At 36.1% G+C, this 27,037-nt stretch overlaps 1 protein-coding gene and 1 long non-coding RNA gene across 3 annotated transcripts in view; one reads left to right on the top strand and one right to left on the bottom strand.

Annotated features, from left to right (window-relative positions):
- Window positions 1–10,877: 10,877 nt before the first annotated feature.
- tie1 (tyrosine kinase with immunoglobulin-like and EGF-like domains 1) overlaps window positions 10,878–27,037 on the top strand; it is a 32,369-nt gene continuing 16,209 nt past the window's right edge. The window contains exons 1-13 of one of the 2 annotated variants that reach the window (XM_065265019.2): window positions 10,878–11,110; window positions 20,177–20,470; window positions 20,620–20,730; window positions 20,996–21,151; window positions 21,252–21,383; window positions 22,697–22,837; window positions 23,157–23,285; window positions 23,378–23,523; window positions 23,742–23,886; window positions 23,972–24,133; window positions 24,221–24,358; window positions 25,873–26,157; window positions 26,641–26,931. In XM_065265019.2, the coding sequence (XP_065121091.2) occupies window positions 11,068–11,110; window positions 20,177–20,470; window positions 20,620–20,730; window positions 20,996–21,151; window positions 21,252–21,383; window positions 22,697–22,837; window positions 23,157–23,285; window positions 23,378–23,523; window positions 23,742–23,886; window positions 23,972–24,133; window positions 24,221–24,358; window positions 25,873–26,157; window positions 26,641–26,931 (2,173 nt within the window). In that variant the 5' untranslated portion in view covers window positions 10,878–11,067. The remainder of the gene's footprint in view (window positions 11,111–20,176; window positions 20,471–20,619; window positions 20,731–20,995; window positions 21,152–21,251; window positions 21,384–22,696; window positions 22,838–23,156; window positions 23,286–23,377; window positions 23,524–23,741; window positions 23,887–23,971; window positions 24,134–24,220; window positions 24,359–25,872; window positions 26,158–26,640; window positions 26,932–27,037) is intronic. The other variant, XM_065265022.2, reaches the window with a different exon arrangement.
- Window positions 12,348–16,794, bottom strand: LOC135757949 (uncharacterized). The gene is made up of 5 exons (XR_010536374.2): window positions 14,829–16,794; window positions 14,367–14,409; window positions 13,461–13,517; window positions 13,295–13,393; window positions 12,348–12,504 (listed from the first exon to the last, which is right to left on the bottom strand). It is a non-coding gene; the product is annotated as an uncharacterized lncRNA (long non-coding RNA).

Below are 27,037 nucleotides of genomic sequence, written 5' to 3'. Positions count from 1 at the left end.
TGCCATAGAATAAAAAACTGTTTTTACCTAGGCATAGATGAATAATAAGAGCTTTCTACATGGTAATGACATATCGTGAGCCTCAAACACGTTTGTTTCCTCATTTTATGTAAACCTTGTGCACGCAAAAGACTTCTGGAAAACAGACCAATCTCAACATAACACGACTGTGATGTCACAGTCAAGATTTAGGCTACGCCCCAACATTAAATTACACATTCAATCAATTACAAAGTTGTTAAAATGTTTGCTAATGTGAGCTACTGGCATAATCCTCAGAGCAGAGCAATCAGAGTAGAGCTCAATATTATTATTCATGACCCTTCCAAATAAGGTAATAATAGACCATTTCATTCAAAAGACAAGGGTTGTAAATGGACATGTAAAACGTTTCTGGATATTTTTTGCAAAGTTACATAACTTCTATGTAAATATCAAAGAACAATTTAACATTTTATTTCAATGCATTCTTGGGCCTCTTTAATTGCACATTGAATGGCACATCCATAGAGCTGCAACAGATCTAACAGCTATAGTTCTGCAGGATGCACCCCATTTTTCTCCATCCTCTTCTCCAATATCAGTTTGCACCCATTGTTAACCCACATATAACATGTTTCCATTTCATAAAAACATAAACATGAAGGGCATTTGGGGTACATGCAGCTGGTATACATTTATCCACAGCAACTTGCAGTGTATTTAACTTTTTATCAGTTTGTGTGTACCCTGGGAACTGAACCCATGACCTTTGCAATTCTCACACCACGCACCACCAGTGAAGCCACAGGAACCCATGTGTTAATGGGACCCATGGTGAGATGCCCTGTTGTGTGCGGAACATGGATTTCCACTATAGTGGCACACCCTGAGGAAATGAGAGCCTAGACTGATGTTTATTGTTCTCAGATTATGGCTTACACACACAAAACCACAATGGCTTATGCAGAAATGACATGTATGACATAAACTTAAAAAAATATATATTTACATAATTGCATTACATCTGCAATATTCCTTTTAAGGTTTTCACCAATTTAACAGGCTGTTTACTTAAATATAGCTGCAAGGTGTTGGGTCATAACCCCTATTATAAACAGGATTCGGTAGAAGAGAGTATACAAGATGCTGTTTTTTTGTGTTTACTATTTCTAGAGTAAGTTGGTGTGGTGAATAAAAAGTTGAAAAAGTTGAACACACGCGCTCTGTTAAAAAGACCATTAAAAGACCAGGGGGCTCATTTATAAAACTGTGCGTAAGATCCGTACTAAAAGTACGTAGACACAAAAGCCAAAAAATGGCATTAAATATTAAGTCTTATAAAACATAGCAATGTTCCCTTAATAAACACATATCACCTGCAAGTGTGCGTACATGAATCATCCTCAGATCCCATCCCACCCTGTAAGCCCAGTCTCCAAACAAGTTGTTTTTTTACAGATCACAACCTTTGCGTGGGAACTGGCGTACGTACATTTCCAGCCCTGTTTTGTGTGTACACACGCTTTATAAATGAGCCCCCATGCCATGTGAGAGCCAAAAGCATCTGCAGTAAACACACTCCCCTGTTTTTCTCTTTCTCTCTTCTCCCAAATCTTTATTTAGGACAAACATATAACAGTATTCTATGTAAATGTCAACCTTGCATGAAAATAGAGTTTAAATGTTTTTTCCATATCTGAGATCTGAAAATTCTGTCATCATTTACTCACCCTCATATTGTTCTAAACCTGTATGAGTGTTTATTTTTATTTTGATGAATACAAAAGAAGATATTATTAATATAACTTCTATGATTGTAACCATTGACTTCCATAGTAGGAAAAGCAAATACAACGGAATTCAATGGGACCGTTAACTGTGTGCTTACCTTCTATCAAAATATCTTCTTCATCATTTATCACAATACTTTCATAATATTTGTTTTCCTACTATGGAAATCGATGCTTACAATTAGCTGTGTTCTTACCAATCATTTATTAAAATATCTTCTTTTGTGTTCATCAGCAGGGCTTGACATTTACTTTTTTGCTCACCAGCCACTGTGGCTAGTGTTTTTCCAAAGTTACTAGCCACTCAGCAATTCCACTGGCCACAATTTTGCTGTTGGGAAATTACAGTTTATGTGATTTAAGTTGACGTTGGTATGTACACCAAAACTTAATTTGGACTATATATTCTATGAGATTACACACACCTACTATTGATACGCATTCTTATGTGATCGTGTTGGAACTGATCGCGCATGCTAGAGAGCGCTTTTGTTGTGTTTCATTCAGCGCCATTTCGACGAACCTGCCTTCACTAACTGCAAGTTAATCGATAACTATTTGTAATCAGATTGTAAATTTGTGATACGACGATCTTGACTACCTTTTATTTGGCTGTAGGCTGAAATTATATATTCGACCTGCCAAAGTGGCTGGTAATGGATGTCTTAACGCCAGTGCTGAATCTACCCGCATTTGGTGGATTGGCGGGTGTTAATGTCATTTTAAATACCCATTCAAGGTTTTAATGACACATCCATAACAGAGAAATGTCACCTCCATTGTTCTGTTTTTCTTATAAATGCATACATAAAAATCTTAATAAATATTTTATGAAGAACCGACTCTTAATTCTTCATTTGTTGAATAATATTGGTTCTGGCTTATGCATTTTTCTTCACAGAATCCATATGCAGCATGTTATCTCCCAAGAACTTCCTCTTTGTCCTTTTTGTCAAATCCAAAACACATGTATATTTCCCTCATCTAAAACAGAAACACATGCAAAGGCTGCTATTTTTCTGATGTCTGGACTCTAGAATTATTAAAATATAAACAGATGTTTTAATATGTTTATAAAATAAATTATTTCTTTATTTTTTTTACTGAAAAGTCACATCCATAAACCTGGAATTGCTCTATTTAAGCCTTACAAACACATCCACAGCAAACTACACACGTTTTTTCCTTATTCCCAAACTGGAAACTGACTGAGGGTTTTTACTGTAAAGTTTTCTTCGTAACTTCTGACAGCTGGTTTTCATTGTCATGTGACGGCACACTTGTTCACCTATGACGTATTAAGAACAGCCATGAAAATAATTCCCTCAGGTATTGTTAAACAAGTAATCCAAAATATAACCACAAGGAATACATTTCTTGGTACCTTGAAAAGATCCACCCAGCTAAAAGATTTCCAGTTTTTTAATTTACTAACTGTTTGAGTTTGGCGGCTCCTCAGCTGCTGTGGCCCCATGGGAAAGAAAACTATCTACTCCACGCATACTGAGAACTCTTGGCGGAGGCAGTAGGCCATCTGGGTATTTCTCATACACTGTTTTTTGCATTTAAGGTTTCGAACATGCTATCCATTATACTGAATTTTACCTACTTTATACAATATCATATAAGTATGGAATTTTTTTGGCAAAGAAAGTAGCCAGCATCAAATATCGTAGTGGGCAGCAAATTTAGTTTATCTACAATACTGCATCATATATAGTTAAAAATTATTATGTTAAAAAAAATCTCTCTACAAATCAACACTGTTATAGTATTAAAGAGTTTAAAGGCAAGTGGTTTCTCAGTTGTTAGGGATGTGTCCCATCATGAAATGCTAAGAAGTTTTGGGGGGATTTTTAAGGAGTGAAAGGAAATGATGAACTATAAGTGTGAGAGTGGGTAGGATGAAGACATCCCAACACGCATACTCTTGTGACAAAAGCAGAGGAGCAGAAGTGCCCTCTCACCTCCTTTCCCTTTCCTTTATCCTTTGTGTTGTACTCCCTCTCAAGTCGAGCCAGCAAAGCCAAACTAAAATGATTTTCAACATTTACAGTATTGTGCGGTATGTACAATACATGATAGACTGAAATAACAAACAGCACAAAACAGACAGTCAAGAAAACAAACAGTCTGAGGTAAAAAAAATATATATATTGGGGACAAGAAGTGAAGATGTCAAAGTAAAAGTTAACAAAATGCATAAATAAAATCTAATTATATGGAGATGAATTCATTTTTATTATTTTTATTATTAATTCATATCCCACCCCTACCTAAAAATCCACCATGATTTTGCATATAGCTAAGAGAAAGCCCGATGATTTTTTATCCTCAACCTGTATTTATTATTACAAGGTTTCACAAGCTAATAAATAATCTATGCATGCAAATTTAACATAATTGTGTCTGGTGGGAAATATATAAAAGTGCGCTTTCAACAAATACTCATCATATCAAACACATTTCTATTTTTAGTATTTTCAATGAAAGGTTTAATGATTAATTCCATCATTTTTTTCTCTCGCTATCACAAGGGGATATCCGGCATAGTACTGTATAGAGGTGCACCTATGCAAGATTCCCAACATGAGCTTCCTTAGCAAGACTGCATACCCATGAAACCAGCGTCTGTATTACTGGCTCCCACACATCCACATTTAATGTAGCAGCACTCAAGGAGTGAATCGGTGCGTGTGGAGGCCTGCCAGCTCCAATCACAATGGGTGGAAATGGGAATTTAATACAAACTTTCTCACAAGCATCTAAAGCACCTCCCCACTCAATAACACCCATGCTGTTTAATTTATGATTGATTGAATGATTTGTGTATATATGTGAGAGTATGACTTGTATATTTTTTTATACATTTAATCTGTTACATAGATTCTGTCTGTTCAGCTATTTTTCTCCACAGCTTTCTATCCTTGACCTCTCTGTTGAAAATCGACCACATCTCTGTCCTTTCTGACTATAAGTAAAATGCACAAATACTTTCTCTTTTCCTTGAGCAGCTGTGTTTATTATTCCAACCATGCATATGAAGGAGTGATTGAATGATTCTTATGTGTGAAATTCCCAGAGTTCACTTTTTATGCAATGACAGAAAATGGCTGATAGTAATACAGTACTATAAAAGCAAGATTTTTATTGTAATTATCCCTGTTTGCAATACTCGTGTGCAAACAATGCATTGTAAAAAATTATTTGCTGCCTTAATTTTTTTTATTTAATCAACTCATTTTTGGTAAGTCATTTCAACACTCTTAGAAAGGATGTGTTAATTTTTTACACATCTTTTTGTGTTAAGCTTTTAATACATTATGTGTAATTTTAACACATTATGTGTCATTTTGTGTTGATTTTGTGTTAAAATAAAACACAAGTTGTGTTAAAAGTAACACAAAATGTGTTGTTTCAACAATAACACAGAGATGGGTGGATTCTGGGATAACACATTTAGTGTGTTGTCCCAGAATCAACACTAATGTGTTGTTTTTAACACATCCGTTCTAAGAGTGAACTTGTGACGTTATAACAATTCAACAATTCATCCCTAGTCAAGATAAATAATAGAAAGTTGAAATGACTTGAAATCCGAGTTGATTAAACAAAAAATTTAAGGTAGCAAAAAATTATTAAATTATTATTTAACCAAAGGTAACAATAATAGGAGTAAGTCACATATGCGTAAGTTACAAGTAAGTTTCAAGTCACCATCAAGTCTCAAGCAATTCCAAGTCATTTTTTGTAAGAATCAAGTGAAGTCACTGTTCTATGTCAAGCAATTTAAGTCATGTCATAGCTTGGGTCTAGTTGCAAGTCACTGACAAGTCATACAAATGCTTGATGATTTAACTTTCATATATATCTACAGCAGTTATGCTATGAGAGTTTTAACAAAAAGGGCAATATGCATTTCTACTAAAAAGGTGTCCATACAGCTGAGTTGTTGATGAGGTGATGCATAAAAGCTGACTAAGTAAAATGCACAAAGACTTTCTCTTTTCTTCAGCAGCTGTGTTTATTATTCCTTATGAATGATTGATTGAATGATTCATGGGATGGCGCTGGGTTAGCCGATTCTATTGCTAGCAACTAGACAGTACAAATGGATCCATGCAGGTAAGAAAAAATGGAATATGGCATTTACCATATTTAACACAATTTTCTGTTTAATGAACGCAAAACCAATTCAAATCGAAGGAAAGAGAGAGAGAGAGAGAGAGAGAGAGAGAGAGAGAGAGAGAGAGAGAGAGAGAGAGAATCTATCTCACCCAAGATCAATTAAATAAAAATAAATAAATACAAATCAAAATGAACAAACAACAAAATCATGAATAAACAGAGTTATACAAATCAAGATCGACACATCAAAAATGCAAATATATTTGGGTAAGATAGGTTTTCTTTGTATTATTAGAATTTTTCATTTCCTGCATGTCCTTAAGAGCATGACTATGTTGCTCACACCCTGTCCATGTTCAGTCATGCTTATTAATGCTTATTTGTTAGTGCTCTCCTTCTTCTTGCCTGCTGTGTCACGTGGTTAGGTTGTGCCAAACAGGCACGTGCACACATAGACATCAAAGGGGGCTTGAGCACCTGCCCTTTTTATTCCTGGAGAGAAAGTGCCCTTTTTTCTGGGGTGCTTTAAAAAATAAATAATAATAATATGATCTTTATTCATATAACAACTGATGTCTGTCTGTTTCTTGTGTTTTTTACTTGTTGCTTATTTAATTTAACATGAATTTATTCAGAAATCATTTAAATGAGATTTAAACTCTTATATAAAGAAAAATAGCGCTATTTGTGGCACACAAACGGTTAACAGATGAGTCCCGCCTCCAAAATTCAAATCGCTAATATGATTGGCTTTACCTTTCCTTAGTCCCGCCTCTCTAACTTACTTCGCTTTATGATTGGTTTGTCTACACTCGTGCTGCATCATTAGCGCTTCAAGCGCCAAAGCTCAGCCCGACCGAGACGCGATCATGTGCATGATTATGCAGGCAGGCTACCGGTAAGTGTGTGAGGAAGAAAGCATTCTTATATTAACAGTTTTATGCACAAAATATGGGACACGTTGTTACACATAACGATTCAGGGACATTGTTTTCCATGGCAATCCCATATTAACCTGAAGAGTTGCAAACTTGTAACAGTGTAGTGTAGTTTAAACAGACTGATTAGAAAATAATAAAGCACAAACAATAAAATAATTGCTAACTGCAGTAGTAAGCTTTTTTGTTTGCGTTTTTTGTAATGGCTGTTAAATAAGTATAATGTGTTATACTGATTGGGAAGAAATCTGATGGTTCAGTATTTTACTTGCCCAATCTGAATTTTCACTGACATCACAAAAAAGTAAAATATAAAATACAAATAAAATAGGTCTAATCTATATTTGTTGTTTCTGACATGTGTAACCCTAATAAATATGAAACCTAAGATTAAAGGTGCCATAGGATGTGTTGCCATAATGTGTTAAATTGTTCTTTGACAATAACATAGAATGTTGCTTTATTAAGTGCAAAAATTATCCAGAAACGTTTTTACATGTCTATTTACAACCCTAGAATTTGTCATTTTAATTAAATGGTGTATTTTTGCCATATTTGAAAGGGTCATGAATAATAATGTTGAGCTCTGCTCTGATTGCTCTGCTCTGAGGCTCATGCCAGAAGCTCACATTAGTAAACAGACCTTATATTTTGAGCCCTTATCAGACAAAAATACATTTTGAGTAACAACTAACAACTAATCAGCTAAACGCTAGCATATGATATAGCATTTATTGGCATGTAGCGCTAACTCAGCAGTCACAACTTTCTTTTTAGCATTTTAACAAATTTGTAATTAAAGTGTAATTTAAAGTTTTCAAAACATGCACATTGTGTAATGGCTTCCTTTGCTGCTCTATAAACCTAGACTACTAAGGAGACCATGGTGTCTGTGTGAACTGATTATTTTGTAGACATCTTTTGAAAATTAAACAATTGCGTGAGTTTGAGGAAGATAAAATTAATTAACTTTTTTAATATTTTTTTTAAAAGGAAGTCAGAATTGCGTTAATATATATATACTTTTTGTTAAAAAAAAAGAAAAATATATACATAATTATGAGAAGTGCCCTTTATTTCACTTGAGCCCCTGCCCCTCAAAATGTCTGTGCACATCCCTGGTGCCAAATGTATCATTCCACGACCCACTTAGAGAGGTAATCAATCTAAGGACCAACCAAAATATTTTAAATAAAAATATGCAGAAGAAATGTGCTTGTTTTAGATGAGATAGTTGAATTAAATTTTATTTTATTGCAATCTTTAAAAACCTGATAACCTCATTAATTGTCATAAATAGGACAAAACCATTTTTGTGTCATTCACTGAAACAGGACTTATCCCACTTTGTGACCCACTACACTGTAGTGAAAAAGTGAAAAGTTGGATCAACTTGAATTGGTAACACCTAAAAAAATCTTAAGTTTCCACTTGAGTTGAAAAAATATTTCAAGGTGTTACCAATTGTTGGATTAAGTTGATCCAACTTTTCACTTTTTATAGTATAGTAGTGGGTCCCACCGGTCCTTACATAGTTTGAAAACCCTCGTCCTGCACTCTGAAAGTATTACCTTTTTAGAACCTTTTTTTTTTTTTGAGTGCACTCAGAACACCTTAGCAACCACAAAGAAATGCCCTGGAAACCACTCAGCACACCTAGCATTACTCCAGTTTCTCTATTTTTATAGTGCATTTTCCTTTTTTTATATAGAGAGTGAATGGTTATTGTTTTCTGTTTATTAGGCAACTGAAGTATCACCAGCATTAAATATATTTTTAAATGTAAATAAACCTAAATAAAACCAAAATCTCAGAAATGACAAATAAACACAATCAAGTTAGATTTTAATTCCTTTACGATGTGTGCTGCCACCATTGTGCACATTGTCTTCAGACCTCGCTGAGCAAAACCAGACTGAGGAAAGTCTTTGTCCATCTGGAAGAGAAAATAATCAGCATTCAGCAGCACTTTCATAATAAAGAACTGCTATGGAAATTACTGCTGGACTACAAAAGGTGGCTGAGACAATAGGCGGCAGTCTGGGGGAATGTGGTGGTTAAATCTAGTCCTTGTTAGTACCTTGTTCTTAAATGTTTTGCTCCTCCCTGGCTCCATGCATCCAGAGAGCATGTTGACACAGTGTCCACTACTTTCCCGTTCGGCTTCCTCTCCAAACACTTTCTGCTCTTTTATCATCAGTCCATTTGTTTACACGTTTACACATGCGCTCTCATACAAAATCGAACATATACATTTATGCTCCTTAACAGAAATAGAATATAAGAGACAGTAAAATTAACAGTATTAACTTTTTAATTATATTATTTTGTACAAATGTGCCATTTTTTTATGCAAATGAGTTGATATCTGCACTAAATGGCAGTGCCATGCTTGCATAGTGCAGATTAAGGGGCGGTATTATCCCCTTTTGACATCACAAGGGGAGCCAAATTTCAATAACCTATTTTTTCACATGCTTGCCGAGAATGGTATACCGAAACTAAGTTACTGGGTTGTTCTTTTTCACATTTTCTAGGTTAATACAAGCACTGGGGACCCAATTATAGCACTTAAACATGGAAAAAGGCAGATTTTCATGATATGTCCCCTTTAAAGTGTACTGCCCCAGTGAAAGCTACATTTCTTGATCATATTTTCTGACAGTGTAGCAGACTTGGCAAATCTGAGTTTAACAATCTGAAGGTATTCGATATGGGTAAGACCTCCTAAGGTGATTTGCTATTTGTGGCTAAGTAACATAAAGTTTACTGATATTACCAAAGGTGATACGCAAACAAAAGCAAGAAGCTCTCGAGAAGCTCTCACTTTCAGGTACACGTAACATATCGTCTAAACCAACATTTACAAATCCAACTAAAGCATGTTTTATTAATTGTGTGCAAATTGTTTGTGTTTTTAATCTGTGCTTAGGACTAATGGTGAAAACAGGAAAGTCTGAACAATGTCATTCTGAATCAGCTTTGATTGTTCGAGGTTATCAGGAAACAGGCAGAAAACATGGTTTCAAAAACCATCCGTCTTCAGATAAGTGAAGTGTGCAAAGACAGGGTAAATGGGTTTGTGGACGTGTGATGGAGGAGTTTGCCTGCAATTAAACTAGAAATGACTGAACGCTTAGACACAACACAACACACAGTTAGAGATTGTGTCTTGTTTCCTGGCTGCTGCATGTTAAACAATGCTTATACTGTAGCACTATGAAGTTACAAAATCTGCTCTTTAGTTTGATACCCTGTAATGGTAAATATTAAACCTTACATATCTAAATCCATATTCACAAGCTGTCTAAAAAAAACGACTGACAGGAAACATCTGAATTTGTCACTTTATGCATGCTCATCTGCCTTGTTATATCAGTCAGCATTACTTCTGAGCATGCTGGTGACATGAAACTGTATTTTGGGATCACTCACCTTTTTACAGTACATACTATAAATTATAAAGATAATGCACAAGCTACTGTGATTTTGATGATGCTAATGTATTAAATGTATTTTCCCTTACTGATTCACAGTGCATTTCCAATAAGACAATCATGAATGCTTTTTTTATGATAATCGTATGTTATTGTATTTTACATTTTGCAGTTCTACTCTTCACATATGGATATTTGTTTTGTTTCTATTTCATGTTTTCTTCTAAGCCAATTCAGGAGAAACATCTGAGATAAGCTGATTTCTAAAAGAAACACAAATGAGAACTCCATCAAACCTCCACAGCAATAAAAGAGCAACATCGGAGCAATAAAGATTTTCTTTTGCGTTGCTTCAAGCTTCAGAATAAAAAACAATTTATGATGAATTATGCAGAATTCATCTTGCTTCAGGAAGATGCATAACAATGCAATGTCTAGCAGTGATTTTTGTGTATCGTTTTTCTTATCAATCATCCAATTTTGTAAAAAGCACTTGTCTCTCTCTCTCTCTCTCTCTCTCTCTCTCTCTCTCTCTCTCTCTCTCTCTCTCTCCATCCCTAACGCCTCTTCCTTCCTTTCCCACCCAGAGAATGAGAGTGGAGTAAGCAAGTTTTCGCCGTGTGTCAACAGCACAGATTTACACGAGCACGCGTTTACTTACACATGTATATTGATATAGAAATGCGTAATAACGCGCGCCATCGTAAGATCCTAATGGACTATATCAATTACTGACGAATCGTTTGGATTATTCTAACGGATTACCTAAGAGTTTAGGGAAATATTCAAGTCATGTTTTATTTAATCTGCCTTCTGTGTCTCGTCGACATCTCAGGTATGTAACTTCAGGGGATCGATTCTCGTTTCCCTTTGAATATGATTTATTTGTTTGAAGCCTGAGTAATTAGTTAAAAACTTGAATAATTATTTCGTGTTTGTGATGTTTGTTTATTTGTGAGGAAAAGTGATGGGAAAACCAAATAACCGCGGTTATATAATTATTGCAATACCGCTGACATATAAAGTCGCCATAGTACATATTTATGATTATTAAATTGATTGAAATTCAATCAAACTTTGCTGAAAACATATAGTCTAAAGCAAAAACGATGATTAAGTTGTTAGGGCCCTGCTGAAAAAACCAGCTAAAACCAGCTTAAGCTGGTCAAGCTGGTTTTACCTGGTCTCCCAGCCTGGTCATAGCTGGTGTATCATGCTGGTTTAAGAGGGGTTTTGGCGACTTTTTTTAGCTGGTCAGGCTGGTTTTAGCTGGTCAGGCTGGTCTTGGCTGGTCAGGATGGCTGGTCTTAGCTGGTCAGGCTGGCTTTAGCTGGTCAGGCTGGTTTTAGCTGGTTTAAGCTGGCCAGGCTGGTTTAAGATGGTCTTAGCTGGTTTAAGCTGGTTTTAGCTGGTCAGGCTGGTTTTAGCTGGTCAGGCTGGTTTAAGCTGGCCAGGCTGGTTAAAGCTGGCCAGGCTGGTTTTAGCTGGTCTTAGTTGGCCAGGTTGGTTTTAGCTGGTCTTAGCTGGCCAGGCTGGTTTTAGCTGGTTTAGGCTGGTCTTAGCTTCTCAGCCGGCATTTCAACGTTGAATCAACGTCAGGTACCAACGTTGAATTACCTTTTGGTTTTGCAAAGTGAATCAAAGTTGACTTCACAACGTTGTTTCAATGTTGATTTCACAACATTTCAATGTTGTTTTAACGTCACACTTTCAGTAAAGGTGAATCAAGGTTGATATCGCGACGCAGTTTTAACACACTTTTTAACACTAAATATAGATTTTTACTTAACATTTCAATACTCACCAAATGATTTGCTGTACATATCATGTTTTTAGTGTAATTATTACAAGAATGCAATTTGCTGCTCATTACCTACAGTACAACCCCATCCATAAAACTAAACACCTTAAGTAGTTTGAATTTGAATGATGGCATGTGCCTACCCTTTCTAAATAAACATAAAAGCAGCTGTTAAAATTGATCTTTCTTTCAAACAGTTAGGTTTCCAGTTAGTGGTGCAGAAGTGGAATATTTCAAATACAGAATAAAAACATAAAATATGAAAACAAAATAATATTTAAAAGTAATTTTATTCATCTGAATAGAAACAAATATTCTAGGAAAACTGCAAATATGAATTTTGTTGTAGGTTTAGCTCACAGTCTTCTTATGGCCACCAACACCCTTCCATTCTGGCTCATACTGTACTTAAAACCTGATGACAGCATCTAAAGAGAAAACAAAGTTATTTCATTTTCCAAAAATTATGCATTTTTAGCCCATGTATAAAAAAATCTTATTGCACATCAGGGTGTGTGTGTGTTCTTTAATAGTCTGTCTAGAAACATAGCATAGCCATCTGATGAAGGAAAAAAGCTGTTGTGTTTACAAAGGTGACAATAAGCTTCAATCAAGATCACCTACTGCATTCAGAAAGTATTCAGGGTAGACCCCTTTCACATTTAAATTTTAAGGTGGTTGCATGATACTGTAATTGTTTAGATATTTTCCTCATAAATCTTCAATACATACCCCATGACAAAGTAAAAACTGAATTTTAGAAACTTCTGCAAATGTATGAAAAAAGAAAACTGCAATATTATATTTACATTATACATATTCAGATCATTTGCATCAATATCTGCAATTTAGCTCAGCTGCCTCCAATTTCTCTTGATGGTTGCTGATGGGTTCGCATAAACATATGAAGATATTTTGAGGAATGTCTGTAACCAAACTGACCGGAAGCACCATTGACTTCCATAGTAGGCTAAAAGAATACTATAGAAGTGAATGGTGCTTCTGATCGCTTTGGTTACAAATCAATCCAGGAGTTGCAAAGATTGCTGTGTCCCAAAAAGACCTGAGGCTGTAACTGCTACTTCAAAAGGTGCTTCAACTAAGTACTGAGTAAAGTAAAATAATTTAAACCCCCCCCCCCCCAGAGATGCTGAAGAGAGCAAACATTGACTGGTTGCTTTACGTGTGGGTCAAACAGCCTTTTGTGCAGTCACTTACCAATAAAAGCTAAGATGGACTCCAGACCTTCTGCACTGTCTGTGAAAGACTTCAAACTCGCCCAGACCAACAAGGCATCTTGTTAGAAAACATCTTGACCTGATCAAAAAAAATTTGATTAGGAGATGTTCTGGTCCTATTTTTAATATATGTTTTACAAACTTACCACAGGTGATCTGGCAAAGCAAAGACTTCCCAAATCTCCTCTTCAGGCTCATCTTAGCTATCATTGCATTTGATAAAGTTCAGAAAAAGAAAAACATATTTCATTAGTAAACAATCATAAATGTATGTTTTGGTTAGAAATACAAAAAACTGTGGCCCAAGTACAACTTTGAAAGAAATAAAGAATGTTTAAATTTTTTCTCATGGTACACTGTCACTTCATTACTTTTTGAGCAAAACAGATTTGGGCATCTGGAAAGACACATGACTTCACCTCTGTGTATTTTATCACACTTCTTCAAATTGCATGGTAATCTGCCTACAATAAAAAACAAGTCATGGCCCCTTTTCAAAAGAAAATATAAATTGTGAAATACAAAACACTGCATCTTAGTTATTATGATAGTAGAATTTGATCTGAATACAAAACAGATACTAAATGCATTGTAATGTTGTAGGGGAGATGCTTCAAAAATAAATTGTAAATTATTGATTTCTATTACAACATGCTAGCTTGGTGGTGCGTTACAATGGTGGGTGGTAGCTCATGGACATAGCCATCATTTAAAAAATTATGATTAAAACCATAATACATAAAGATACTAAAAATGCTGTTATGTACACCACCACAAAGACCAATTTTATATGTCAATTTGAAGCCTCTCTTAAACTTGTGTCAACATCCACTCTGAACTATGAATTAACTTTTGTAAGGGTTTGAAATATGTAAGCCTACATACTGTAAAAGGAATAGTGACATACAAAAGAAATGAATTGCTGTGCTGAACAATAACCATTGTATCCTAAATGATTTTCTTATATTTTCCTAATGACAATAATAAACCAGATATGCACTTTTTGAGCACTTATGTTTTGGATGCAAATATAAACACAAAGTAATACTTACTCTTCAGCCAATGGAAAACATCAAAACACAACAAGAAAGTGGCCTGTAAAGAAAAGTGAACATAAATATACAATAGTTATTAATCCAGAATTGATGGCTTCTGTTTAAATTCTTAACCGTTTTAACAGGCTACTGTAAACTGTGTGCCCGTACTGTAAGTTAAATAACCTTACATTTACGCGTCAAACCCTACATTGAAATAACTTGCGTTATAATTAACTAAACAATGTCAAATAAATTTGAAGAACGAGGATAACACATTTTTATAGAAGGTAAAGACAAATAAAAGATCTGCACTACACTAGCTCAGATGCGTCACGAGCTCAGTCAAACCACTGCATCAACAGTCAACATTAAAGTTCAGAATATTTTAGTCATATCGAATTAACTGTTACTAAAAACAAAATAAACATAACTGTGAACTTATTTTAATGACTTAACCAGGAATTAATAAAAACTTACCTTAGAATTTGCCATAGAAATGAAAACTGTCGTCTGAGGTAAACGGTTAAAATCCACTTTGAACTCACGAGGACGGAGGCGCGCGCCCGCAAATACGTGTGTTCGACTTCTTGCTACGCTGACAGGTTTTTAACGTCAATGTACCGCGAGAGTGTAATTTCTTGACTCGCTCTCGCGATACATTGACGTCATCAACGTATGATGTCGGTTCTCGCAGTGCTGCATGAAGTCGAACATGACTAATAACCATAGCTATTAACACATAACAAAAGACAACATGTAAAAAAAAAACAATAAAGATGGTAAAAAAGATGTCCCACGTCCAGACTGAACTGAAAATTAGAACAATAAATATTTCTTGTATTAAAATAAACAGAAATATTGTGCTTTTAAAACATAGCTTTTTAGATCTTCACCCGGGGGTGGGTTCAATTATTTCATAAGCATGCATGCACATTTTGTTCTTAATGGACAGAGCTTAAAAAAAATAAAAATAAAAATATGGTTTTATTATAATAAAAGTGTAGTAACTGGTTTTGGATTTAACAACAACAACAAACATCAAAAGAAAATTATCTGCTAAGATAATAACAACCAATGATAATTTGGGGGCCCATTTGGGATGTGGTGTGAGTTTGCCCTGCCCACACTGTCCCACAGTATACCCCACAGTGGGCCTGCATGGGCATGTTTTGCTTACAAAAGGGAGCTGTCTGTGGCACCGTAAAGAAAGCCGATAAAAGGTTGGATGTTATTATATTATTATTGGTATTCTTAAAATGTATATTTTAAATGTTATATTTTAGACATTGTGATGAAAATATAATAAAAATAAAACAACCATAATAATGCTTAGAAAAAAATTATCCAGCCTAATCCATCTCCTGAATTCATATGGAAATCACATGCCCCACCAGTGTTAAAATCAATCAAATAGTATACATAAAATATTTTTAGCTTCTTAAACATTATATAATATGAGCAACCTAGAAAAATATTTACCAAAAAGTCACTTGTTTTGAAAGGGAAAAATAAAGATACAAAGATGATTTATTTGCATGTGTCTAATATATTTTTAACTTGATCAATTACTTTTGTTAAATTTTAAAAATATAAGTATTTTCATTAAATGAGTTTTAAATTTTTATCTAAAGGATTCACAAATAAAAATGTCATAAAACAACCGTTTACCATTCACCGTACTGGCATTATTTCAACCAAATTTCAACGTTGATTTTTAAGCATTGTATTAACCTTTTGCAATCGTTTACCATTCACCGTTGTTTCAACATTGTATCAATGTTGAAAAAACAACTGAGGTTATTTCAACCAAATTTCAATGTTGAAGGTTGGTCATGCCTGATTGGTGGTCAGGCTGGCTTGTCTTAGCTGGTTTAAGCTGGCCAGGCTAGGAGACCAGCTTGACCATCCAGGCTGGGAGACCAGCTTGACCAGCCATAATACCAGCCTGGCCAGGTTGGGAGACCAGCTTGACCAGGCAGGGAGACCAGCTTGAACAGCCATAATACCAGCCTGGCCAGGCTGGTAGACCAGCTTGACCAGCCTGGCCAGCCTGGGGGACCACCTTGACCAGGCTGGGAGACCAGCTTGAACAGCCATAATACCAGCCTGGCCAGGCTGGGAGACCAGCTTGACCAGCCTGGCCTGCCTGGGGGACCACCTTGACCAGGCTGGGAGACCAGCTTGACCAGCCGTAATACCAGCCTGGCCAGGCTGGGAGACCAGTTTGACCAGCCTGGCCAGCCTGGGGGACCAGTTTGACCAGCCTGGGAGACCTGCTTGACCAGCCTGGGAGACCAGCTTGACCATCCTGGCCAGCCTGGGAGACCAGCTTGACCAGCCTGGCCAGCCTGGGAGACCACCTTGACCAGGCTGGGAGACCAGCTAAAACCAGCTATTTCCATCTTAAACCAGCTAAAACCAGCCAACCAGCTTAGGCTGGTTTAAGCTGGTTTTTTCAGCAGGGGGTACCCTCCAAGTCAGGGGCGTCATGCACCAATTTTTTTTAAGGGGGCACAGTGTCAACAGCTCACAGAAATTTGTGCATACACAGACATCAAACGAAATATTATAGAGCTTTCAGTCTTTTCCATGGCACTTACATTTCTAACAATCTGAAAACCCCTGCTTTCATGTAAAAACCTCCAAAATAAGATTGATGACTAACTTTAATATCAAATATCCAATCGGAATAATGACACATTTGCATCATATTTACATCTGAAACGGCATGTTTTATTTATTTAAGTCTTAATGGCTTGTTTAATTGTGTCATTAATGCATTTTGCACAACAACTACATTATCATATAAAATTAATGTAATTTTAAATCCATAAAGTATATAAACAACGAAAATGACATAAGCTATAGCCACGTGATTGAGTTTAATGTTCAATAATGATTTAAAAAAATATGTTTAGATAAAATTATTAGAGGAACGGATTAAATTTTTGCATTACATTTTACCTCATGTAAGCATGTGAGATTCCGCGCCCGCGTGAACTCTGGTGAACTTTGGCATTGTGCCAAGAAGATGAATCTCTACTAATATAACGTTGAGACGGTCACATTTAAAACCATACATTTTCTACACAGAGAAGGTTAACTACACATTACCGTACTGGGGTTTTGAAATGTTGTGAGCGTTTCTAACACGTTTTAATTCATCAGATAGCCAAATGCAGCAGCAAGCCAGCAACAGCAGAGAGCTCGTGAGTAGGGGTGGGCGGATCGATCTAAATATCGATAGTATCGATGCCAACACAGGTATTGGTATCAGATCGATACAATTGTAATTGAATCGATACTTCAATTTAAATATCTCTCCTCTACGTTCATTATACTTTGCTCATGTCTTCTACCTCTACAATCCTGAGCAAACTCTGCTTTCAAAACCTGGCCCACTTTGCAACTCCTTCCCCTCCTGCTGTGATTCGTTGTTGTGTCGTCACGTGACTCACTGACACAACGCGCCGAGGAGCAGCGAACTGAGTGAGAGATCAGGATGGCAGAGAGGAGGAGAAGCGTTGTGTGGAGCTATTTTACGGCTCTAAATAATAATACTGTAATTTGATACGTGTAAAAAGTAATAATTGTGTGCACTTTATTTCATTTGCTTTTAAAACCAGAAAAAAGGGAGTGATTTTTGTTATTCTTTTTTTTTTAAAAAAAAGGTTGTAACAAATTAATTCTACAGTTCCTTATAACTAATAATTTTGTGGACTTCATTACTTTAATAAAAAAAGCCTAAAGAATTGATAATTCATTCACCTCAGAAATAATGACATACTGCTCTCCCCTACACAGACATATTTTTTTAAGTAAAAAGTATCGGATTGGTATCGGAATCGGCAATACTGACCCTATATGTATTTGGTATCGGATCGATACCAAATTTTGCAGTATCGCCCACCACTACTCGTGAGCGCGGCCAGACGCTGATGACGTCTGCGACTGCGCTCTGACTGCAGCGCCAGCTGCCGCCAGAATAAAAGTAATGTAACATGATCAGAACACTATCAAAACGGCGAAAATCTCCGAAAAGTGACAAGGATGCAGCACAGAATGTATAATATTGTGCATATTAAACAGATTAAAAGTCAAATAACAGATTAATGGACGCTTATTTGATTTTGAGGTTGGATGCAAAATCCATTGGCTCAAAAAAACCAAGGGGGCAGGTGCCCCCTCAGTTTGAATGGGCATGACGCCTCTGCTCCAAGTTGTTGTTTATGGAGCAAGACTGTTGCGCTTTGGACACCGGGGCTTAAATCGCATCCTTTACCACTTCCTCGTGTGATTTCTTGTTATCCTCTCCCCTGTGCCACCTTAAAGATTGAATGTTATTTCCTTATGTCAGTTTTTCTGCGTATCAGTTTTGTAGCTCAAATCTGACATTGTTATATTATTGTCAAATTATTATTTTTTAGGTCTCAGTCTTGTGCCAAAAAAGGTAAAAAATGGATCTGTCACTGGGGATATATATACAGTATGTACCTGAGGTAGACTACTTATATGAACTCTTCTGGTGCAAATGTGTACTTTTACAGTTTTTCTGAATTGCTAAAACACATTTTTTGAAACCATCACTCATTTTCTCAAAACCTTAAACACAAATCCCAATTTCAAACAAAATTTACAGAACTCCTGAGGCAAAATCAAACAATTCCTTCTAAACCATTTCACTTGTACTCAAAATCAAACTAAGCTTTCAAATCATAAACAAATAAGTCTATAATATAAAACACTACAAAGCATCCATTAGACACTACCTTAAAAAATGGAAACACAACATCCAGGACATCTGCTTACAGAAAAAGACATGTTTATTGTACATAACAACATATTTGACAAATACTGTTAAAAAAATCTCTATTACTGTAATCACAAGTTTAGTTCAGTGAATATAGCGAATACTTTACTGTAAGTACTGCAAGTAATAGTACGTTTTCAATATTACTGTAAGCAGCACTTGTATTTTGTAAAAAGTCAGCAATCCAACTGCAAATTTTGCCAATTGCATCGTCTCTGGTGTCCTTTTCTTCCTCATACTCTTTAGACTGCCTCTCAGACTGTTTACAATCCACACAATCGGTAAAAAATACCATTAGATAAAAGTGTGTAGAATTTTGAGTTGTTGTGTTTACTCGATGATAACAGTGTTGTAGTTGTGTTCAACTTTTGCCTGCCTGTGTTTAGCATTTATAAAACAAGTGCGTTGCAGTCTGAAATGTGTGTTTTAGTGAGAAGTTTGTGTTTAGTGTTTTGCAAAAAGAGTGCATGATTTGACAAATGGGTTTAGGCCACTATGAATTTGGTTCAGAGATTGGGGTTTAGTGTTTTACCAATTCAGAAAAACTGTAAAAAGGGCCTAACGGCTATGAACCATTTTTTACTAAAGACAGTAAAGTTTTTTTAAAAAATATGTTGATTGTTTAATATGCAGTGCAGTGACATGGTAATTTTGTGCAACACATGGGTTTGAAAAGTATGCCTGTTTTGGTGGAATGCATACCTAGAGATGATTTTGGATGCTCTTTGCTTCCTGTTTCATTGTTCTTGTGTTGGGAATGGCATGAAGCAGCAGAAAGCCAAAGGGAAATGTGTCAAAGCAAAAATGTACTCACTTGTGACTCACTTTTGGTATTGTGGCACTTACATTCAACATTTATACATTTCGTAGATGCTTTTATGCCAAAACATATATAATGTCTGAAGATGTTACACTGTTTTTTCTCCAGTAATTTCGAAGAAACATTTTTGTTGGTGTCTTTGTCGTTGATATACATACTGATATATATATCATAATGAACTGTGTTCACTCTCAGATGCTGTCATGGATCTAACCATGACCTCCAACAGGGCCACGTCTGCTCCTCATTTTCGCATCTCCTGTATCTCTGGTGAGCGTGACGCCGATGGCATTCAGCTGAACATCAAGAAAGACAACAGCATTGTTCGTCTGGTTAATCCACCTAATTTAAATGTGGAGAGGCCACAGGCTAAAGAAGTGGTGGCCACTGGATTTGCAGGCTTTGACCACATTGGTTTTTTTTTCTGTCACTCAAAACGAGGATCGGACCACCTTGCCAATGTTACACTAATAAACAACAATGGTAAAGGTATGAAAAGGACAGCAACAAAAAAGCTGATTCTATGTGTTTTGACTGAAAATTTGTTTATATATTTAACAAACTACTCTGTTTTTTTAAAATTATGATTATAAATTGGGATTGGTATTTAATAGAATAATGTTGTTATGTATTACAAGGTCATTTTCGACCTATGATGATCACTATGACGGCCAGTAAAGGTGAAAAGGTGCATCTAACCATGGAGGTCCTTGGATCAGAAAGACGAGACATTCAATGGAAATTCAATGGTAACTGTCAACGATTAAATTAATAGTTGTGTAGCAAAGAACAGATTTTAAATTTGATTTGTAGTTTTCATTGACATTAACATATTTAAAGTTCAGAAACAGTACTACTTTCCATCTTAGCAGTTACCAGGTTGCAAATTCTGTTACCCTTATCTGGCAACTGATCTGAGAATTAGTTGATAGGAATAATGTATACAGTATGCATGTTAAATGTATTTTGCATCTCAGTAAACAGATTTTACAAGCAATATATTCTATTTTTCAGGTAACTATTACTACATGACTCCAATAGCTGACGTTCAAAACAACACAGCAGTTCTGGAGCTAGAGAAAGTTGATGAAACCCATGCTGGGATCTACGGTGCTGGCTATGTTGGAGACAGTCCTCTCCTTAGCGCCTGGATGCGTCTCATCATTCGCGGTAACATCAACAGTGTCATATCACTGTTTTAAGATATGCATCACATGGAATATTGTATCCTACATCTTACATTATTTCCGATGTCTTTTTTATTCTCCAGAATGCCCAAATAACAAATGGGGCTCAGACTGTGATAAGGATTGCCCAGAGTGCTTGAATGGGGGTGTGTGCCATGATAAAAATGGGGACTGTGTTTGTCCTCCAGGTTTTATGGGAATGCGCTGTGAGACAGGTGGGACAATGCATTTTGAGTTGTCTTTGAGTCTTTACATATTTACATTTTAGAGATTTGTGTACAATCTACACAATTTATAATGGATTAAATGTTGATATAATACAGTACACTGTCAGAAAAAAAATATAAAAACTGTGATTGGGCTACCCAGTCTTACAAACTTATGTACCTATAGTCACGTATTTTTTTGATATTTTCATGATACTGTTATGAATTTTCAAATTTTTTCGTGATCGTATCACGAATATCTGTTATGTGTTATTGTCATGTATTGGTTACTGCTTTTTCCTATTTTCAAACCATTGTCGCTTCGGTTTAGGGTTAGATTTGGTGTTTGCAGGATGTCACTTTAAGTATTGGTTTATACTATTTTTTTTTCAGATTAATTTTTTTATATTTTCTAAATTTTAAACCATTGTTGCCTGGCGTTAGGGTTGGAGTTGGGTTTGGGTAAGGATGTCATTTTATGTAAATCTAACCCCTAAACCGAAGCGAAAATGGTAAGAAATTAGGACAAAAGAGTTGAGTAACCAATACGTGACAATGACACATAAACAGAAATTCATGATACGAAAAAACGCGGAAATTTGTGACAGTATCACGAAAAAGAATACAAAATTACGTGACTATAGGAATGTAATTTTGTGTGACTGGGCTGCACTGGGACAGTACCCTTTAAAAAGGTCCTAGTTTGTACAGTATATTCAGGTACAGATACCTAGGTAAAAATTGTTTAGATTGATATATGCGGTCATATTTATGGTTGGCCCAAACCATATGGATCTATTCAGATTTATTTTTCCTCTTGTGTAGTTTTATTTGTAGTTTTTGAAGATGCTAACATCTTAATTGTAACTAATTTGACTAGTTTCTACCAAATAACAGATTCTTTTAAATCGCGTCAAAAGTAAAAAAATAAATGTAAAACAAATTTATATATATATATATATATATATATATATATATATATATTATTACATTTCAAATTGCATAATGGACATATCTGTATGGATGCCCGTTTCCACCATGTTGTAAAAAAATTAAATAAAATTCTGACTTTGTATCTTAAAACTCTTAGATACAAAGTCAGAATTCTGAGATGCAAAGTCAGAATTCTGATATGCAAATCACTGACTTTGCATCTCAGAATTCTGAATTTGCATCTCAGAATTTTGAGATACAAAGTCAGAATTTTATTTTATTACTTTTTTACAACATGGCGGAAACGGGCTTCCATATATATGTACCAACTTTGGCTATGTATTTAATAGTTTTAATGAATAACATTTTTTTACATTTTGGACTTGCAGCCTGTCGTGAAGGAATGTTTGGTCGGAACTGCCAGGAATCCTGTAAATCAGATAATGGTTGCCAGGGCTTAAGTTTCTGTCTCATCGATCCTTACGGTTGTTCCTGTGCCAGCGGCTGGCATGGACATCGCTGTCACAAACGTAAGTTTAACATATGATCACTTTAAATAACAAACATCCCTGCCATGTCATCCATAAAGAGTACAACTTAGACTTTTCAGATGGGATACAGTTCTGAATATGAAGTTTAAACAGGTGCTGCTGGGATCTGCCAGTAACAATTCAACAACCATCAATCTTACCCAACATAAATATTTCTTACCGTTCTTACCATCTGTTCTCACGTCTCAGTAGAGTTACGAAAACATTTCTAAATCCTCACACTACGGTCTCCATCCAGTGTTATATAATATACAAAGTAGACCCATTCACCTGTCAATGCTCTTTTTTATTTCTATAGCCTGTCCTGAGGGGATGTATGGAGCTGATTGTCTTTTAACTTGCAACTGCAAGAACAAAGGGAAATGCAATCACTTTAGTGGCTGCCAGTGTCCTACAGGTTGGAGAGGACAAAATTGTGAGAAATCAGGTGACTTTAAATCTATGTCCATCAGCTCTAAAGTCAACAAATCATATTTGTTTCGCTATGTCCTGTAGCGCTTTCATTTTTCTTTTTCTTAGATCTTGCACCAGAGATTTTAGACATGGCCAATAACCTAGAGGGGAACCTGAACTCCAGCCATAAGATTACATGTTCTGCCACAGGCCATCCTCTTCCCAGCCACATGAGCATTGAGCTACGCAAGCTGGAAAGCACTGTGCTTAAGGTGAAACAGAAGTAAAAGAAGTTTAAAGCAAAAATGCTACACTTGTGGACTTATGGTGAAAAGTAAAAAACAACTAAAGCAACTATTACATTTATGCATTTGGCAGATGCTTTTATCCAAAAGCTTTAGAGAGTCAACTATAATACTTTCTGTAACACTTTTTCTTATTTCATGAAATATGTCCTATTTTTAAAACAATGTCTTTTACTTTTTTTTAGGCATCCCACACTACTATGGACTCAAAAAAAAGCACTGCTATTTTTGAGATTGCACGCTTGTCTGCAGAGCACAATGGTGTATGGGAATGTCGCGTCTCCACCAACGGAGGGCAGGACTCTCGCAAGTTTACATTAACTGTGAAAGGTGCAAAAAATACTTATTTCAAAGTAGTAGTATCACTTTAACAAAGATTTTCTCTTCTTAAAATTGTGACTTTATTGTGAACTAGAGCCACCCTATCCAACCACTGCTCCTAAACTTCTGAAGAAGAGCAGCAAACAGCTGGTGGTAGAGCCAAATATAGACACTTACGCCGGTGATGGTCCCATTATTTCCACTAAGTTGTTTTACAAGCCAATGGATCCAATGGACTCCTGGTCTTCCATCATAGGTGAGAGATTTGAATAAAATCTGAATAAAAATTGGTCCCTAAACATGTCATGATATGTAAAATCTGTGCTATTCTACTATGTTTAAGTTTACAGCAGCGATCCCATCACACTGATGAACCTGAAGCCCTCCACCAAATACCTTGTGCGTTTACAACTCACTCGACCTGGGGATGGAGGAAAGGGTCCTTTGGGTCCAGAGGCATTAATGGAGACTGACTGTCCAGGTAAGTCACAACCAACTAGAACATTAATGAGTGAATGATCAGAAAACAGGTTTGGATGGTATTAGCTGTCACTGTTAATAAAAATTTGGTTTAACTTAAAAAGTAAGTTACCTTGTTGCCCTAGAGAGCACCTATTGTCCGATTCACAATTTTATATTTCTTTTGATGTGTAAGTGTTTATTAGTACATGTTAACGATATGAAAAAGGTACAAACCCCAAAGTAAACGATGACGTGAGTTATCGTCTCCAAAGTAAATCCAAAGTAAAGACTACAACAAACACACGGATTGTAGGCAACAGTTTACTTCCCGGGATTGTTGATGTAGACAAAACCGACATTATCATAATTCCTCTCGCTTTGGACTCACAGTCTGTAAATTAACTCCTGTTAGCATTGCACTGTGACCGAATCTTTCAAACATGCGAAGAAGCGTCACATTTACAGCGGACGTCAGAGGTATTCAGGCCAATCACAACATACAGATAAGCTGGCCAATCAGGGACACAGCGCTTTTCAAATCTATGAGTTTTCTACAAAATATGTGCGTTTCAGGAAGAGAAAGAAATCTGGAGATAGAAAAATGTACGGTATGTGGAAAATAATGTGTTTTTTTAACCATAAACCACTCAAACACATTGTATTATACCAAATACACAAAATAACATTGTTTTATCAACAAAATAGGTGCTCTTTAAGAAAATTTGTTAATTTCAACTTAAAAATATTAGTTGACACAACATACTCAACTTTTTGAGATAACTTATATTTTTAAGTTGAATTAAATCAACATTTTAATGCAACTTACTTTTTTAAGTTAAACCAACAAATCTTTCTTACAGTATAAATCTTACTTACAGTGTTCGAATTGAGGGGGGCTGGGGTGGTCCCGGCCCTCTTTTAAACCTGGAGAACCCAGGAAAATGCAAAAACAGATTTATTCTATTGAGCAAATTGGACCCCGTGGGTTCTCCAGGGTTAAGTATTGAAGGACCCCTTATATAGCACAAAAATATAAATTAGGGGGGTCCCCTGGTTTTTATTAAAATTAAAATACTACATGAATTTAAAATTCTCGTGCTCCGCTGCCACAAAGCGATACTGTCCATTATTTGTACCATTTCGCGAATAAACTAATCCAAAAGATTTCTGTCTGTAAAATCTCAAGTGCGCCTCACACTGTTTTCTAAAGGAATTGATAGATTGTTAAATTAAGTATTGGGTTAGGGGCTTTTAAAAAATTATTCTTAAACGATTATTTCACACTAATTTGAGGGGTAAAATTATTAGGGTTTGAGTTAAGGGTAATTTGGGTTTTATTTATTTAAAACGTTGATCCTGGATCACATCTTACTTTGTGAAATCACAGCGACCTATAATGACGGGGGCAGGCTTAGCTAGGGGACCCCCCATAATTGAATCTTTAGAAACGTTAATATTTTATCTATATAAAAGACATATGATCGGGTCTTAAGAATGTGCATAAGAAGAATGACCCGTATTCTGTGTCGCTAGAGCCCACAGCTAGGCCGGAGATTGATTCCAGCTCGGTGGAGGGCCGTAACGCCACCATCAGGTGGTCCGTTATTGGCAGATCGCGCGAGGCCACTGGCTTTTTAGTGCAGCTCTACGGATCACATGAAGAGAAGCTGTGGGAGGAAACCACCTTGATTAATGTGCTCTCCACCAAGCTATACAACCTGGAGTACCACAGGGACTACCAAGTGGTCGTAGTGCTGGTAAACTGTGGCAGCCATGGGCCCCCCTCAAGGCCATACCATATCCACATCTATAAGCAGGGTAACAGAAATCTTACATGACCCTGCCATAGGATGTGAATATTAGACATCTCAGTGGTTTTTAACAATGTGGTTGTATTTGTTTCCTTCTGCGTTTTTGACTGTTGCTAAGACATGGTCACTTGACTTACATCTTTACATGATGTTAAAAACCTTTTGATCTGAATATATACAATATATCTGAAAAAGTTATGCGAAAAATATAATTGTGCCTTCAAAAATAACTTCATCACAAAGAAGTTTTTTACTTGGGCCCATTAATGAAGAAAAAACAACCAATAAGAGTCCATAGATGGGAACTAAAATATAGTATGCTTTATATTGGATTGTTTTAGTCACAGAATCGTTGTCATGGTAACATTTGTGTTATTCCACAATTTTAAAGAGTTTACTATTACTATATAATGTGTAAAAAATATTAATTGAGAATAAGTGACCCAAAATTGTGTGTGACCCAATACAATTACTTTTGATTTCATTTCAGGCCCTTCTTCTCCACGGCAAGTTCAAGCAGACGCTTTGTCCATAAGTGCTGTCAGGCTGCGCTGGCAACCCCCTGAGGACCCCAATGGTGGTATTGTCAAATACAGCATTGAATACCAGCCAGTAGGCCGGGACAACTTTCACCGTTGGGTGGATACAGATCATGGTAACAAAACTACAATGGATGTGACATCCCTCAACGAAAGCACCTTGTACCAGTTTAGGGTGAGGGCTTTCTCCAAGGCGCCAGGGGAATGGAGCACATTTGTTGAAGCCAGGACGCTAGGAAACGGTAAGAGACCAGAGAGAGTCAGTAGGAGAAGCATTGGGTAACTGTTTAAGAGTGTATGGTTGTATTGTATTATAATATAAGATACTTCACACTATGTGTATGCAAA

The sequence above is a fragment of the Paramisgurnus dabryanus genome, chromosome 7 (assembly GCF_030506205.2).
Source record: "Paramisgurnus dabryanus chromosome 7, PD_genome_1.1, whole genome shotgun sequence".
NCBI lineage: Eukaryota > Metazoa > Chordata > Actinopteri > Cypriniformes > Cobitidae > Paramisgurnus > Paramisgurnus dabryanus.
The sequence above is the reverse complement of the archived record's forward strand: the minus strand, read 5'-3'. Positions and strand labels throughout refer to the sequence as shown.